At 35.4% G+C, this 11773-nt stretch overlaps 1 protein-coding gene across 1 annotated transcript; it reads left to right on the top strand.

Moving 5' to 3' along the window:
* The first annotated feature begins 1335 nt into the window (after positions 1-1335).
* On the top strand, positions 1336-10834 carry si:dkey-33c12.4 (uncharacterized protein LOC560112 homolog). Its single transcript, XM_056248052.1, has 18 exons — positions 1336-1519; positions 1851-1894; positions 2017-2095; positions 2568-2752; positions 2833-2916; positions 3009-3077; positions 3247-3432; positions 3535-3717; positions 5021-5102; positions 5174-5264; positions 5396-5537; positions 5651-5767; positions 5918-6008; positions 6851-7001; positions 7088-7162; positions 7252-7354; positions 7542-7648; positions 10014-10834. The coding sequence occupies exons 1-18, from the start codon at positions 1492-1494 to the stop codon at positions 10135-10137; spliced, it is 1941 nt and encodes a 646-aa protein (XP_056104027.1). The 5' UTR covers positions 1336-1491; the 3' UTR covers positions 10138-10834.
* The last annotated feature ends 939 nt before the right edge of the window (positions 10835-11773 follow it).

Below are 11773 nucleotides of genomic sequence, written 5' to 3'. Positions count from 1 at the left end.
AATGTGCATTAAATGTACTTTATAACAGTTTTCATCATGATGCCGTTGTCTTGACGATCTGCTGCAGATTCAGAAAATTGCATAGAGAAAAATAGGCCTATAGTGGCCAATTTATTTTAATCCAGCAAACAAACTAAACAATTTTAACTAAAGATGTTTAATGTTCTGTAATTATTGTAGTGCCTAGAATACAAACTAGTAAACTTGGAAATAGTTTAAAATAATAAAATAACCAAAATAACATTTTGCTGATTATTTTACCCAATAAATAATGTTTTGTTGACCAAATGCCATTGTTACACAGGCAGATTTAGTTTTTGGAGAGGACATATATGGTAGTAAATAAAGAAAAGATAGTGTAAAAACAAAACAGTTGAAGACAGGAAAGCATTTATTTTTCTATTAGGCTACTTAGGAATTAAAACATTTGGTCACCCATTTTAAATAAAAAAATTTTGACGGGTTTAGAGATATAATTTTTAGTTGCACTACAATCTATTTGTGATTCAAAGGTTCGAGTCTTAACAACACAAAAGTGCTCTTGCAAGGTTCAAGTGTCAAATGTGTATTTAGTGAAAAATCCTGCTGTTCCCTTGGGGGTCCCTCAAACAAACCAGCAGATAAACTCATATTGTACTTACTATTGTTGTAGAAAGTTGTTACCTCTTATTGTTGTCTTCTCTCTTTCAAAAAATAAAATAAAAATGATGTCGGGGAGTTCCAGATGCCAAAACTCAAGGCTTGACTTTATTGGTCAAGACAACAAAGCTGAGATGCCTGCAGAACATCTATACCAATCCCAGTAGCAGCTTTCACTTTTATACAGTTAATGACCTCAAGGTGTTCTCCTCCCTTTCTTTTTTTTTAGCACATCCCTAAACTCTTACCATAATTATTTAATATATTCTTGGCTTCTCCCCAATGGCACACCCACAGTCCACCCACTAAAATATATTTTATGATTATTACCTCACTCCACAAGACTATTCAAAAGATTCCAAATACTGACAGAAAACACAAGCCAAAAAGACATAATATCTCTGTACAGTGGAGAGGCTGGTACATGTTCAATGATTAATTTAGCATTTTATTGTGTAATTAAATTGTTTCCATTAATTTAATGTATTGATATGCAACCTCATAACAAACAATGAAATTAGAAAAAGTCTTTACATTAATTTATAGTCTATTTTTTTTAGTAGACAAACTAATTATTTGCACAGTATGCTATAAATGCAGTTATCTTATTTTATTTCAAACTTATACAATTATTTCTCTCTTCCCAACCGCACCACGTGGTGCACCATGGTTGCGCGCGTACGTCTAGAAAGAAGGTGCGCATGCGTGTAAACGGGCACTGTCTTGTGTGTGCAAAGGTGGAGACGAATCTCGAGAAAACATTACGATTGGAAGGAATGTAAAACCATTTAGAAGTTACTTAAATATTTTATAATTTAGAATTACTTAACATATATAAATATATTCGCAAAAATGTCAAGAAAGAACACCATAGGACCGGGTAAGTATTGCTCGGCTCTTTTCATGACGTCTACTAAAACTTCGCCACCTCATGCAAACACATGTAGCTCTAACAACAATAGAGAGGACGTGTCGTTTAACAATGACAGGCCTGAAAATTGTGCAGAGGCTCTGAAAGAGTTCCATTTTTATTTATGCTGTCTTGTATATTTTCGGGTTTTGTATATCTCAAACTTCAACAGTATACGAAAGAAGCCATGTTTTGATCACATACTGCTGATTGAGCCACACAATGGACTCTTAGTGTAACGTTATCTGTGTTATTGAATGTTCAAACTTTTAAAATAAAGTTTTTCTTATGATTATTTCAGAATACTTCCGGATGCGTGATGATGAGCGCCTCATGCGGACTCACGTGAGTGATTACGTTTCTGTGCATTAATTGATCACATTATTCAGCGTTATTTAAATTCTAATTAATCTGGGGTGGTGAGTTTGAGTCCGTAATTTCAATTTTTCTGTGCTGCCTTTTTTTAGGAGGCTATGGTCGATTTTATCAACGAAAGACCTACAAACCGCAGCTTCTTAGATGCTTTAAGTTTTGGTTATGAATTTGGTAAGAAACGTCTTTATTTTACACAAACATGGCCTAATAGTCATGCATGGTCGTTTATTTAAAACATATATTGTAGGGCTGGTCTGATATTCAAATTTGGCTATTATTGCAATTGCAATACTTTAAAACTACTCCAAATATTGTTTGTTCTAGTGCTCTAAAGTTTTAAATGCAAGACCATGTGCATTCAACTTGAACTTTGTTCAGCAACATAGTGCATGATGTCTTTTGTTTGGATGCAAAAAACAAATGTCCCTGTGATATTAAAGTCACCATGAAATCATAATTGACCACTCTTATTTATAATAACTTCCATTTCATGCCAACATTAAAGTTCTTGTAAATCAATTTTCTTTGTTTCAGATGAACTGGGTCACATTCAAATCTTCATAACTATAGTGTTTTTCTACTCATTTCCACTTAATGATCTTTAGTTTTCTGTGGCATTTAAGCAATTTTTTTTGTATTAAAGTTCCAGAACTGGACCGCTTTGCAGCTCAATTTACAGGATATGAAGATTCATCTGATGAGGATTATTATGATTATGACGACGATAACGATAAGTATGATGTCCGTACAAACAACAGATACTGTGGCTTTTCTCAAAACTTCCTTGATAGAGGCCTGCCAAAACCATCCAAACACATAACAGCTGAGGTTTGTATCTAACACCTGTGGTTCACTCGTTGTTTTATTTAACTTTTCATTTAACGTATTATTATTTAACTTCTTTTTAGGAAGCAGAAAGAAATGCAAAAGAGTTAGTGGATGAAGAAGAAAAACTTAAGAAAAAGGCAGAGAAGAAGAAACAGAAAAAGATGGTGAGGACATACATGAAGAAAAACAAGTATTTTTGTCTGATTATCATAAGCAGGAATATTTTGTTGAGTTACATTTTTCTGCTATATAACAGAGACAGAAAGAGAGACGTCGGCTGGAAAAATTAGAGAAGGAAAATGCAGATAAAGAAAAAAATAAACCGGTAAGAGAAAACAAATGTTATTGTGTGACTGCTTTGTTGTATGGTTTAAGTATTAATTAAAATGATGCTGCAGTTTATGGTAACTCGTCATACCTCCATCGTTTAGAGTCTGTCTTACCGAAAGTCCACGGACTTAATTTTATCTTGGTGTTTCTTTCTTTGTTCTAAGGTACAAGTTGACCCTGGACCAGAAAAGACTAAACATGCAGATAAAGATGAAAATGAAAATAAAATTAAAAACAAAAATTGTTCATCTGTGACTTCTGGTCTTCAACACACCTCAAAACCTGTGGAGAGCAGTGATAGTAGTAATGACGACGAAGACGAAGAGGAAGAGCCAACTATGGAACCAGAGGTGGGCAATATGACTTAATGTCCCTTGTCATTTACAAAAGTGATATGAATTATACAGTAGATAAAAAGCTCTTCAGTTGACAGTGCTTTATGTGTGTCTTAGGAGCTTGACATGAATAGCTGCTTTGTGTCAAACGCAGCTGCTATCGCCAAGCGTAAACTAGAACAAAAACCCAAACCTGACAAGAAACCTGCTCAAGCAAACTCAAGAAAACAGCGTGGGTCGGAGCAGAAAGGCACCACTACGCCACAAAAACCGGTTGGAAAGGATGAAATAAGAGGACATGTAAGAAAAATGGAGTTTTTTTTTAAATGTATATAATACTATTAAATAGGTTAAGGGAAGGTTCTTGGTATGATGGTAATAAAACTCCTGCGTTTGTTTTATCTGTGCGCTCTGAGATGCAAGTCATTTATGATGGAGGAAAAAAGAGCCACAGTAGCTTCCCCGATTGTGCAACTTCCTTTTTTTTTTTTTTTTTTTTTTTTTTTTTTTTACAGACATTTTGCACCAATTTCTCAGGAAGTGACTATTTTGTTCTCTTGCAGACATGGGATGAAAACACTGCTTTATTCGCATATGTTTTATGTGATATTCCAATTTTGTACTTGAGTTAAAATCACAACTTTAAATGAAAGTATAGTTATTGGGCGTGTCTAATATAGAAATCAGCTGGTTTACTGCCTGGTGATTTAGTGTTGTATCATGTTTAATGATCTAGATACAAATGAGCTTTGGAGACAACCAGGTGAATATGCAATAGCTACAGTTCTTACGTCTTAGTGGAAATAAAAGTAGTTTTAAGTTGAAACTGAACATTTCTTTAACAAACTGAGATATGTAATCCATTATGTCCAGTGTTTTTTGATTAACTGCCAAATTATTTACACAGGATTGTGAGTTAGATTTATTTTTTTGTAAAAAAATGTATTGGTGGGAAGATGACAAAAAGACGGGTATAGGCGTGATGCAGTGTACTTTGTTATAAAACTGACCTTTAACAAGTACATCAAATCCTGACAGAGAAGATAGTTAATCATTTCTCTAAATATCTATGTAATCAGATCAAAACAAATAAAAGAGAAACTGGTTGATGGGCCTGTACAAGGCAATGAGAATAGATGTATATTCCAGAAGGAAAACCAGAGAGAGTTGAAAATAAAAATTGTATCAGGTTTGCTGTATGGATGTTAAAGAAGGCTATTTCAGTAGCCTGAGCAGCACTGAAAGCGGTAGAAGTACCACTTTCTTCTCGAAAGTTACTGTTTAACAGTGTGTACATAAGAACTTGCAGAACAGGATGCAATAGCACAGATTTTCACACGATGACTATGAAATTGTAGTTGAATAGAAATAACATTTTACAATGCAAGTAGATACGTTATTTTAAACTGTAATATTTCAAAATATTACTCTTTTTACCAGTTTTTTTTTATCAAATAAATGCAGCCTTGGTGAGCATTAGAGGCTTATTTACCATATTCTTTCAAAAGTATCTTTATATAACCTAAAATGATCCTTCTGAGCCAGCCTTTCTGAAGGGAAGGGAAATTCGATTTCCATAACATTAAATTCTTTATTCCTGTAGATTCATAACAACAAGGAGGAGGAGAAGTCAGAGGAGACTGTCAATGCAAATTATTTTATTACAAGAAGCGTGGAGCTGGCAGGTGTGTGAGGTTTTTCTATAAAAATGGTTTAGTCATGAAATGCCCTCCTAATTCCCACCTCTTTTCTATAGTTATAGGTAACCAGTATGCCGACGCAGGAAACCTGGAGATGGCTGTGACATATTTTACAGATGCTATAAAACACAACCCTAAAGAGTATAAGTAAGAGTCCATGTCAACAGTTTCAACTAAAACATGAGTTATGAATAAAAATATTGTGCAAAAATAAACCAAGCAGAGCATGTCTTTGAAGAGGTTACACTTATAATGCGTTTGTTTGTCTGTCTTTGCAGGTTGTTTGGAAATCGTTCTTACTGCTATGAAAAGATGCTGGAGTATGAGAAAGCTTTAACTGATGCTGATATTGCTCTTTCTATGAACCCCAAATGGATTAAAGGGCTTTACAGAAAAGGCAAAGCGCTGGTTGGTTTGAAGGTATCACCACAACTTTTTGCCAGTGCCATCCATCATTTAGAGTACAGACTGACCTGCAAATTCCCCTCTCCTATTTTATTCTCACGCAATCTTGTTGTTTCCCCCTCTGTCAGAGATATTTTGAAGCCAGACTTACATATAATGAAGTGTTAAAACTGAACAGTGGCAGCTTCAGTGAACAGAAGGAGGCAGCTGAGGAGTTGATGAGGGTCCAGATCATGCAGCTTATGGTGAGTGGATATGAGTAAATAATGGACCACACTTTGTTTTAGCGTTAATACTTCTTGAATGTTGTCAGCAGCTGAATATTTGTTTTAAGTTGCCCGTTGGTTATAAATCACCTGAATGAGCATATCAAAATACGCTTGCTTCTTTAACAGGAAATGGGATTCACCAAAGAGCAGAGTTCAAATGCCCTTATTCTTCATGGAACTGTAGAAATAGCCTTAGAAGCTCTCTCTGGGATACGAGGTATGAAAATGCATCTACATATCAGAGTCAGAAATGAACTTTTCTATTCAGGAGATATATTTACCCCATGGCTAAATATTGTGAAGTATTAAGTAATTTTTATATTAACAAATAAGTAAAAAGTGATTTCCTGGAGCATTTATAATTTTTATAATTCTCTTTTAATAAGTATATTATTGTTTTTGTATCCAGTATTTACATTTATTAAATTAATTTCCCTCAATCAGAATACTATAGTCTGTTACTTATAAAATGTGTTCAACTAATGCCGTCTTTACATTGCAAAGTTGAATCTGATGTATATTTACACTTACAGATTAAATGTGGCATAAATGTATTTACACATCAATTTCGTAATGGTTTGAGATGAATGTAATTTTAAATAGCCTTCATAAAGTGTATTAATTATAAAATAAAAAAAATAGGAACCCGTTACAGGGTAGGGCTGCAATATTATTGTAGATTATTACCCTGTATATTTTAATGATTAACGGAGTACAGTACAAACATTTTTGTTTTTGGAGAAACTGCATATTTTAGTTTACACAGGCAAAACAAGCTGTGAACCATTTATTTATTTTATTTTTGCCCCTGTATCTTGAATTTGGGGGGCATTTAATGTTCGTTTTGGTGCCTCAAACCCCTGTTTATTTCTAACCCTGATACATTTCCTTCACTCCAATTTTTTTTTTTGAGGGAACACTCTGAAAGACACTGATTTCCATATGTAAATATATTTGCAAATACTGAGGAAGACAATAAAAAAAAAAGTAATTAATTGAGATTGATAATTAAATGAGCATTGATAACTTTTTTTTTTTTTTTTTCTTTTTTTTTTTTAGGTTTAGCCCCTGTCCTAGTTCCCGCAGAAAGTGAGTTTATGTCTGTAGAGCGTCACCCAAAACCTCCAGCTAAATTCCCTCTCAGACCTCTTCCTCTGAATCAGCCTCGACCCAGTATGCCAGTCGCTGCTCCAGTTCGTCATCATGCCCAGTAAGATGCACACATACAGGCTTTCATGAGACAACCTTTCACCTTAAAATCAGCTGAATCCTGATGTGTCTTTCATCCCTAAACAGAGAGCTATTCCCTATCTGGGTTGGAGATCTAGTGCCTTCTATAACAGAGGCTAAGCTTTATGGCCTATTCAGCTTGTAAGTGACCTCATTGGTTTTGAAAACTGTAAAACTAGTAAAATGCTTAATTCAGTATGGATGTAATGGAACTCATCTTTGTGAAACAGTGCTGGACAAGTCCATAGTGTCAGAGTGTTACAAATGAGACACTGTGCGTTTGTTAACTACACCAAGAAGGAGGACTCCGAGAAAGCCATACAAGACTTTCATGTAAGTATGTTGAATGCTGAATGCTAAATGCTTGAATGCTGGTGATAATATAGCTGCTTATAATATGTCTAACCCTTGTCTGGTGATATTGGAGGTCAAATGAAGATCTTGCAGTGGGGATGGAATACATTTTGTCTTTTCAATGAGGGAAACATTACAGTTGATTTATGTTTCTTGTGTATTGCAGGGTTATGCCATTGATGGGACAACTCTAGTGGTGCGCTATCCTGATAGGATTCACACACGTCTTGGAGTGTCCAGAGATGCATCTACAGAGTCATCAGGGAAGATTGAGTGAGTAAACTTGCTGATTTTGAATTGTTTCACAAAACTTAAATATCACTGTGTTTAGAGGTTAGAAATCCCCCTTTTAATTTAGGTTTTATGGGGGGGATGGTCAGCATCAACTTATTTAATTTAATAAAAGAAGCGGAATAGATATGGAGTAATATTATAATGATATTATGCAGCTTAAATGGTTAGTTCACCCAAAAATTTAAATTATGTCATTAATGACTCACCTTAATGTCGTTCCAAGCCCGTAAGACCTCCGTTCATCTTCGGAACACAGTTTAAGATATTTTAGATTTAGTCCGAGAGCTTTCTGTCCCTCATTTGAAAATGTCTGCACGGTATACTGTCCTTGTCCAGAAAGGAAATAAAGACATCATCAAAGTAGTCCATGTGACATCAGTGGGTTAGTTAGAATGTTTTGAAGCATCGAAAATACATTTTGGTCCAAAAATAACAAAAACTACGACTTAATTCAGCATTGTATTGTCTTCCGGTTCTGTTGTCAATCCGCGTTCAGTGACACTGCTGATGTAAGACGCTGCTGACGTGTTATCTGGTGCGTCCGTGTATTCGGGTTCAAATAAATATGGCTGGGCAAAAAAAATGCAAGTCTTCCTCTGTGTCGAAATCCTTAGACATGTTTGCGAAGATTTTGTTTACAGCGTGCGTCTCCCTCAGACTGTAAACAAAGCTCGGGCGCACTGATAACATGTCAGCTAGGGCTGTCGCGATAACCACAATATTGCGGTACCGCGCTACTGACAGGCCAACCGCAGAGGAATGCAAGTAACTGCAGCAACCGCCGAACCGCATTTTCTTTTTTTCATAAGGCTACCCTTCGTAGTTCGTACCATGTGTATTGAATGTTAAATAAGTTAATAATGATAACAAGACTGTTTATCATGGTGATTTGTAGAGGCTTCGTGGATTTGGACTTAAGCCTAAACAGACAGTGAATGAGATCGCCTGAGCGCGTGCGATTACCTGCGTCTGTCTTTGAAGTCAAATCATGTATATTCGTGAAAAGGTTGCCGTTTCCAAGGAAAGCGAAATATTTGTCGTATCATCCTTTTAACGTGTAAGGTTAGGCTATTTACCATGAATGGCGTCAGCGCTGGTAAGCATTACACAGCGCGAGGAAGCCGTGGGGGGAAAGCAGCGAGTCACGCATTGGTCTCTATTAAGCGAAGCATTGCTTCAGCTTTGCCCAAAAGTGAAGCATTGCTGGCCAGCTGAGCCTTGAAAAGTGGAGCTCAAAGTTAAAAAAAATAATTAACGCCTTGTTTCATTACATCTAAGGAATCAGCTTTTGAGCGTTTTCGTTGAATGAACGGTTTAATGACTCACCTCAAAGACAGTCCGTTGGCATAACAATGTAACTGCGCGCTGAGTGACAGTCTTTCAATGCGCAGAGACGCTGTTTAGTTTCGGTTACATTGGTTACATTGTTTTTGTGTATGCTGACCACATCATAATACGTATTTAAAGCAACAAATAAATATAAATAAATAAATGGCGGTAATACCGCATATCGCGCTATTGAGCCACTCAAAATTACCGCAAGGGAAATTTCTTCACCGCGACAGCCCTAACGTCAGCACCGTCTTACGTCAGCAGTGTCACTGAACGCGGATCCACAGCAGAACCGGAAGACAATACAATGCTGAATAAAGTCATAGTTTTTGTTATTTTTGGACCAAAATGTATTTTCGATGCTTCAAAAAAATCTAACTAACCCACTGATGTCACATGGACTATTTTGATGTCTTTATTTCCTTTCTGGACAAGGACAGTATACCGTACATACATTTTCAATGGAGGGACAGAAAGCTCTCGGACTAAATCAGACATTTTTGGGTGAACTAACCCTTTAATAAATATAGTGTCTTTGCAAATCGCCCATCTTGTAACGGGTATTTAAAAGGCCTATAATTGAAATTTGATGTGGTGTCGTTGCGTTATTTGGACATGACGTGTGCAGCTCGTATTATTAAGCCCAAATAATACTTCATTTTGACATGATTACTAGCGTATGCGTACAGCCAAACACAGCCTTTCAAATGATACTTCATATACAACCCATGGCTTCCTTCCTGATCCTTCGATGACACTTTTACTGATTAGAAGGTTAAATGTTCTAAATTAGGGTTAGGTGTACGGGAGGGACAGGGACTAGTAATGTCCCAATAAGGCAGTATCCATTTATTAATTTAATAAATATAATCATATACAATGAATGTTATTGCATGCTGTTTTGCAGAGTACTACAATACAATGAGATGCAAATAGATAGTATTTAAGCAATAGTATTTATTGCAATGTTTTTTATGGTAATTTGAATTGTCTTTACTTTTTTTTTTCTCAGCAAACAACCTGATGAATGTTATTTTTGGAGGACAACTGGCTGCTTAAAGAATGATCGCTGCACTTACAAGCATATTCCAGAAAACAAGGGCATTGAGCGACATAATGCCAAATCACACCCCTGATTCACAGCACACTGACAGAGGGATTTAAGCATCTCAAGATCAGTGTAATTAGTTGGATACAGTAAAAAATTTCACCTGCATAAAACAGCGTGGGGCTTTCGTGTTTAGTCATTCCTCTGAATGTTTCATAATTTTTGTTTAAAAATAGTTCAAGTCTTACTATCAGTCTATACACAAGTTAAAGAGAGTTTGAGTTTGGACAAACAGGTATTATGGCTGCGATTTTAATCAACTTAATTTGTCTCACAAAATAATACATTCCCTTTTAAGTCAGTTATTGGTTTTAATGTTTTGCAAGATATAGTGAAGCATGAAGCTTTATATTATTTAAGGCTGTCAAAAGTTTAATGAATGGTCACCGCAAAAGTTTTTTTTTGTTTTTTTTTACTATTGGGAAAAGTATTTGCCTTATGACCCAGTCTGTGGGTTTCAAACCATAAGTATTGTTTCTCTGAGAGGTTTTATTAGGACTTCTAACCTGCAGGTTTTAACCTGCTTCTGTAAAAGTTGAAATGTGTCACAAGTTGAATTCAAATCTCTCAAAACACCTGTGCCATAAACGATTTGGCGTAAACAACATCATATCATATATCTTGATAAGGAAAAGTTTGCAATAAATTGTAATTGTACCTGTAAAACAGTGGAAAATGGCTCTCTGATACAATAAAAGGTGTCCTGAAAATGGGAAAATCTTGAATTTTCTTTTTATTGTTTAATTTTATTAAATCCATAATGTCTGTGACCTAATATTTTGCCTTTTCCATTTTAGTGACTGCGCATTTCAAACAAATGTTCTCTTGTTACTGATATACATAGACTTTCTGCTGCAACTTCAGTTCATTCAAATGAAAATTTATATTAGGGTTCATTAGACCTCCAAAACTCTTATAATTAAAAGGGGACATATTAACACTGATGTTTAACTTTAATCTGATCAATTGCTCCCTTTCCAAATAATGAGAAGACAAACATCAAAACAGTAAAAGATTTAAATACTGGAGCCTAATTAGTGTTTGAGTCTGAGTAAACTGACTGGTATAAATGGATACTCAAGTGAAATCTACATATAGCACTTTCAAAGCAGCTTTTACAGTTGTAAGACTGGAAGAACTGTAAGAGAACTAAGGAAATTAACATTTGAACTTTCTCTTGAGAAACTAGCATCCCCATCAAAGACGGAACCACAGTCAATCAACTCAAAATCAATTCTCTCCCTTCCTCATCTCGTCTCTCTCTCATGCTGAGATCACCTGAAATTCAACCCAAAAAGCTATATGGTTTAATGTGAACAATTATACAACACTATACATGTTTGGTATCATTTGAAACGTCTCAGTGCGACTGGTACAAAGGTCTCATTCCCAAAGAAGTAAATACAAAGGTAATAACGTTTTTAAGAGTTTAGAGATATTGCTTACAGTGGAGGGTGGGTCTTCCAGGCAAATGGTATCCTGCTCTCAAATGTCAGGTAGCTTATACATCTTTTCTCTTTATTCCAGAGCATTTGATGTTTTGTTTATTATCTTTGAACTAATTATGTAATTGGCATGATACATTTACCTGACTAATAATAAATTGTTACATTTGACTTTCTGACTTACAACAAAATCTACTATATTGAATAATTTCAGAGTAT

Source organism: Rhinichthys klamathensis, unplaced genomic scaffold (genome assembly GCF_029890125.1).
Source record: "Rhinichthys klamathensis goyatoka isolate OS25496 unplaced genomic scaffold, OSU_Roscu_1.1 h1tg000053l_1, whole genome shotgun sequence".
Classification (NCBI taxonomy): domain Eukaryota; kingdom Metazoa; phylum Chordata; class Actinopteri; order Cypriniformes; family Leuciscidae; genus Rhinichthys; species Rhinichthys klamathensis.
Note: the sequence above shows the minus strand (reverse complement) of the source record. Positions and strands in the feature narration are given on the sequence as shown.